Source organism: Carassius auratus, linkage group LG30F (assembly GCF_003368295.1).
Source record: "Carassius auratus strain Wakin linkage group LG30F, ASM336829v1, whole genome shotgun sequence".
NCBI lineage: Eukaryota > Metazoa > Chordata > Actinopteri > Cypriniformes > Cyprinidae > Carassius > Carassius auratus.
In genome coordinates, this window is record NC_039294.1 from 4,867,072 (window position 1) to 4,873,091 (window position 6,020).

The 6,020-nt window shown below is 34.2% G+C and overlaps 1 protein-coding gene across 1 annotated transcript; it reads left to right on the forward strand.

Moving 5' to 3' along the window:
- Positions 1-959: 959 nt before the first annotated feature.
- Positions 960-6,020, forward strand: LOC113068105 (protein NipSnap homolog 1-like). Its single transcript, XM_026240702.1, has 10 exons — positions 960-1,133; positions 2,582-2,709; positions 3,029-3,074; positions 3,442-3,536; positions 4,055-4,125; positions 4,211-4,351; positions 4,920-4,951; positions 5,051-5,145; positions 5,255-5,338; positions 5,890-6,020. Exons 1-10 carry the CDS (start codon positions 1,051-1,053, stop codon positions 5,952-5,954), a joined length of 840 nt encoding a protein of 279 aa, XP_026096487.1. The 5' UTR covers positions 960-1,050; the 3' UTR covers positions 5,955-6,020.

Genomic DNA, 6,020 nt, shown 5'->3' on the forward strand with positions numbered 1-6,020 from the left:
AATGTATTTCTGAACTTGCATAATAAAACCGAGACTCTAAACTGATTTGAATCTCGCTCCACACTCCTCCACTTGGTAAATTGGATCAAGTCATGGTTGATGGATCATGGTTTCCGGCGTTAAGGGAACAACGGTTCGGTAGAATAATGTTTAGCAAAAGATTTGATGACATTAGTGACCATAGACTTTGAAATATTACTTACAAAATGGGTGGATGAGATGATGTGTGAAGCAAGCCGAATTGATCTAATTACTTTATACTACACTACCGTTTAAAAGTTTGGGGTAGCTAAGATTTTTGATGTTTTCAAAAGAAGTCTCTAACGCATTTATTTGATCACCAATCCAGTCAATATTATTACAATTTACAATAACCGTTTTCTATTTGAGTATATTTTAAAATTTAATGCAAAGCTGAATTTTCTGCATAAAGTCTTCAGTGCCACATGATCCTTCAGAAATCATTCTAATATGATTTAAAAGAATTAATAAAAAAAAAAACATTTTGTTAACAGTTGTGCTGCTTCATTTTTGTGCGGAAACAATGATATTCATAAAGTTCAGAAGTCAAAAGCCTTTATTTGAGATAGAAATCTATAAAAGTATTAATACATGTTTTAATTCATTTCACCTAAAACATATTTTTGGGGGGTTTATGCACCCTGTTGAGAAACCAGCTTTCAGATTCTGACATTTTAATTTGTTGTAAACCATGGTATTTGATGCAGTTTTTTTTTTTTTTTTTGGTCCGTTTTCATTATTTTTACTTCCAAAACCCTCTAAAACTAGTCACCTAGCAAAACCGTCTTGTTTGAAAAGTTGATTTTCTTTGATTGGGCTTTAATTACATCAGCATTATCAACAGATAATCATCATGATTAATGAGTGTCTAAACTTCCTAAGGCGGATGACATGAAGCAGAAGTCCAACAGTTCACGTGCGTCAAACATTAACCGAAGAACTTATACTTTGCATTAACTCAGACAAACGCGTGTCGCAACTCCTGCAACTTCATATAGACGCGAATCTACAAACAACACGGAGACAATAATGGCGACAACACGGTGTCTGCATATGCTCAACAGACAGCAGCATTTCCTCAAAGAGGTGCATTCAACAACATGGCTGGCCAGGTAATGTGCATTTACTGAGAGGTGCGTCAGGCACCAGACAATTGCTAGGTAGAGTTAATCAGCAATGCTAGCCAAACTATAGATCTAGAGTCCATTGATGAATAATATGGACAGAATCTTGCTGTTCAAATTTATGTAAATATATAAGGTAAAGTGCAGGCTTGATGTGCTGCATAAAACACAAACAAACAAAAACCTAGCTTTAATTTTTTTTTTTTTTTTTTTTTTATTCTATTCTATCTACTTATTTTTCTTGGTGTGTGTGTGTGTGTGTGTATATATATATATATATATATATATATATATATATATATACACACACACACAAATGTATATACATGTGTATATAAACATATGCATATCTCATATGTCAAATTTTTCCTTTTCCTTACTGGTTTTGCATATCTCTAACCTCAGTTTCTGGTTGGATATTTGGAAATATGAGATACATGCATACAGTATATAATACGCTGCTACTTCTACAGCGTCAGGCAAACCGAGACTTGTCATTTGCACTTACATATTGCTGCTCTTGTTAGTTTTTACTGCTTCTATTGTGCTCAATTGTAAGTCGCTTTGGATAAAAGCGTCTGCTAAATGTAAATGTACATAAAATTGTCCTGTAGTGTGACAAGGTAATTATTAAAGTGCATAAATTCAGTTGCTCAGATTATCACCCACAATGCACAGGCTAGATTTTTCACATGAAATAACCTTTTCCTCTGACATTCCGATAATGGCTCCGTTTCTTTGTGCACTTAGTTTTAACTTGCAATACATTTTGTTTTTATAAATCTATTATAATAAATCTATAATTATACATTTATAAAAATCATGATGATGAATATTTTCATATTATCATATCTATATATATATATAAACACACAAGCTGATTAGTGTAAAGTTAATTTATTTATTAATTAATGGTCTCCAATTTTAACCATAACAATTTACAGACTGACTGCTATTGCCTGTAAATAAAGCTGATGATCATAACTACAGGCTAATTTTTAGTAAAGAAATATTGGCTTATTTAAAAAAAAATAATACTTTATAAAGCATCTTTACAGGGAGGAAATTTGTCCCCAAATTACAGTAAGCTCTTCACATAAACTATGTAAATTATTAAATAGAATATAGATTTATTCAAAATAAGAAGTGTTATGTTGCAAGATTCATTTTTAACACCATATGCATTGCATGGGCAGGTGGGCTGTTAATCTATAAAAGTTGATATTAAGCCATTGGAACTGTATGCATAATTATTTAAGAGGAAATTTAGCATAGAGGAAATTTAGCATGTCACACTGCCGACCTTTGCTGACACTGCTTGAATTGTCACATCAACTCCTCATGAATTTCTATAATGCAGTGCATTGCAGCTTGTGATGCATCACTTATATATTTATTAAACACTTGCTGAAACAGTTTTGCTTGTGAATCTTTAGAGGTTTTGCGAATAAAAGTGACAAAGGCTGGTTGAGTTCCATGTTTGCACACAAAGTGGATGCCAGGAAAGATGCCCACTCCAATCTGCTCTCCAAGAAAGAAACCAGCAACCTCTACAAGATTCAGTGTGAGCCAATCCATCTAAAACCTTCAAGGATGCGCTCAAATGTTTAGGCCTTGGGAGAAATTGTGCATGCATTATAGTTGATAGGAATTGCTAAAAATATCTGCATGCATGAATGATGTGCTTGCTTGTCGTTTTCCTCCAGAAAACAGCCTAAATTGTTTGTTTCATACTAATTGCTTTAATAAATCAGCCTGCAAAGTGTTTATTTGTGGAATTCTTTTGTTTTCAAGAGACCAGCTGTACAGTATGGAGAATGGTAATGAAAACTGGGTTTAGAAAAATGAGGGTGATACTTTTACTTTTTGTTTTTTTCTTTCAGTTCACAATGTCAAGCCAGAGTGCATGGAAGCATACAATAAAATGTCGTAAGCACCCTTTTGATTTTGCAATTGCTGATTAAAGTGCAGTCTTGATTTCTGTATAACACTTGAAGGCCTGCAATGTCTAGATGTGTTGTACTCCGGTTCCTTGCTTGTCCTGTGTGATTGTGATTTATTGTCATTAGTATAGTACTGACATGTCCTGAAACAACTTCTTGTTTCAATAGCAAAGACGTCAACACAGTAATGCAAACTGCATGTTAAACAATTTTAAGTTTTTTTTTTTAGGCTATTGACTATATAATTTAATTTGTGTGTGTGTGGTTTGTATTTAAAACAAATAAATAAACTAAATTACTCCTGCATTCTAAATCCCTCTCATTTTTAAATCACTCCCACTGTCTGTTTTAAGGGATGAGGTACAGAAAGAACTTCATCGTGATCCAGGTTATCCATGTGAAGTCATTGGAAGCTGGAACAACTGGTATGGTGAACAGGATCAAGCTGGTAAGTTGAAAAACAACTATTTTTGTCTTTATAATGTTTTTGAGAAAAGCCTCTTAGGCTCAAGTAAGATTGCTTTCATTTGCTCAGAAATACAGAAAGTGTTTGAAATATTATTGCAATTTCAAACAACGGTTTTCTATTGGAATTTGATTTTAATATGTAATTTACTTCTGTGATGCAAAGCTGAATTTTCAGCAACATTACTCCAGTTTTCAGTGTCGCATGATCCTTTAGAAATCATTCTGATATGATGCTGAGTTATCCTACTAAATATTATTGTGGAGAACAGAATTTATTTGAAACAAAAATCATTTGTACTTTACTGTCACTTTTGATCAATGTATGTGTCTTTGCTGAAATATAAATTTGTCTAAAAAAAAAAACCTTACTGACCCCAAACATTTGAAAAGTAGTGTTGACATCCACAAATTGATGAAATTGTAAAGCACCACATCTGGTTGGTTTCAATATCTGTTCTCTGTAGTACAATAGTGACACATGCTGTTTTGTGTTTGCAGTGCACCTCTGGAGGTATTCTGGTGGGTATCCTGCTCTAATAGAGTGTTTGCACAAACTCAACCGCAATACGGTATTTAACACGTCTCTTCAAATTTAGATGCAAGGATGTTGCCATTTGTGTATTGTGTCCCTTATCAAAATGTTTGTCTGTGCAGGCGTATCTTGCATTTCAAAAAGAGAGGAGTAAAATGTTGATCTCCCGACGCAACCAGCTTCTTCTGGAGTTTAGTTTCTGGAACGAACCTGTACCCAGAAGTGGCCCCAACATTTATGAACTGAGAACATACCAACTAGTAGTAAATACCATTTAATATACACCTACTCAGTCAGTAGAGCATGGGGGGGGGGGAGCATTATATCGCTTCCTTATCAGTGGATTCTTTGCAGTGAATGGGTGCCGTCAGAGAGCTTCAACAGCTCATAAAAAAATCCATCCCCTCTTGTCCTATCCCATAAAAATCCATTTGTTTGAAAAGGTTTTGGACTGTTTTTTGCTTATAAGCATTTCTCTCCTGATAGAGGTGAAACAACTTTTTCACTTCAAATATTAGTTATTATGAATAGAGAACTCGTATTTTGGCTGAAAGTAACAGTTTGAAGTTAAACACATGTTAATCACGGCTTTGGACATTAATGGATGGACTGGAGTTGTGTGTTTGGACTCTGATTCTGACGGCACCCATTCACTGCAGAGGATCCATTGGTGAGCATGTGATGTGATATTACATTTCTCCCAATCTGTTTTTAAAAAAGAAACATACTCGCACCTTGGATAGCCTGAGGGTGAGTACATTTTCAGCTTTTCCTTTAACTTTTTTTTTTCTCTTTTTCCTGTTTGATTTGTCCTGAAATTTCTGAATCAAGCCTGGAACAATGATCGAATGGGGAAATCACTGGTAAGTTTGTGTGTGAACTGTACAGTTTAACTTAAGAAAAAAATAATACCATTGTTATATCACCATGTTGCATATTTAATCTCTTTTATCCTGTTCCAGGGCTCGAGCAATCAAATATAGACAGGAAAACAATGAAGCAGTGGGCGGCTTCTTCACACAGATCGGTGAATTGTATGTTGTTCATCATTTATGGGGTAAGAGCATCCTTCAATGACCTCATATCTTTTTCTGATCAGTACTATCAGTATTATTAAGTGCTTTTGAAATCTCTTAATTGTACTGAATGTTTTGAATGTGTTGTAGCCTATAAAGACCTGCAGTCCAGAGAAAAGACCAGAAATGCTGCTTGGTTAAAAGAGGGCTGGGATGCTAGTGTGCACTATACAAGTGAGTGAGAACAAAGATATTGGTGTATTGATTAATGATTATTACTGCATAATATACTCTAAACCGACTGTCTGTTAAGAAACTATTTGCACATATCATTTTAAAGCAGTTTATACACTACCATTTAAATGTCTTCAAATAGGTTCAAAATATGTTAAATTCTGTTTCTGTGCTGTTCTTTTGAATTTCATCACAATTCTGATAAAAATCACATTGTCCACAAAAATATTAGGTAGCACAATTGTTTTCTACATAAAAGTTAATAGTAACTTATCTTTAGCAGCAAATCAGCATCCTGAAATAATTTCTGAAGGGAAAAAAAATAAATAAATTTGTGGCAGTCTGATCAAATAATGAGTCAAAAGGGGAAATTTTAGAATTCTGGGTATTCCTTGCATACAGAAAATGTGCATACTTCACACAGTATGCTAGAGTAATGCAGAAAAAGTAAGCAATGTAAGTGTTTTCTTTGTGAATAGCACCATCTGGTGGATTCCGGTAGAACTGTTAGAACCGTTCTATAAATTCAAACTTATTTTTGTTTTTGACAGTGCCTCTTATCCAAAGGATGGAATCGAGAATTATGATTCCCATGGAACATTCACCTCTGCAGTAAAATCGACAGTGATGTTATCAAAGACACTGTCTACCAGGAGATCTACTGTTTAGACCTGACTTTACT

Bases quoted from the DNA above. Each gene is read 5' to 3' on its own strand.
- LOC113068105 (XM_026240702.1), top strand. From the start codon at position 1,051: ATGGCGACAACACGGTGTCTGCATATGCTCAACAGACAGCAGCATTTC. The intron at 1,134-2,581 runs GTAATGTGCATT...GTGAATCTTTAG, and splicing joins TCAACAACATGGCTGGCCAG to AGGTTTTGCGAATAAAAGTG. The intron at 4,952-5,050 runs GTAAGTTTGTGT...ATCCTGTTCCAG, and splicing joins ATCGAATGGGGAAATCACTG to GGCTCGAGCAATCAAATATA.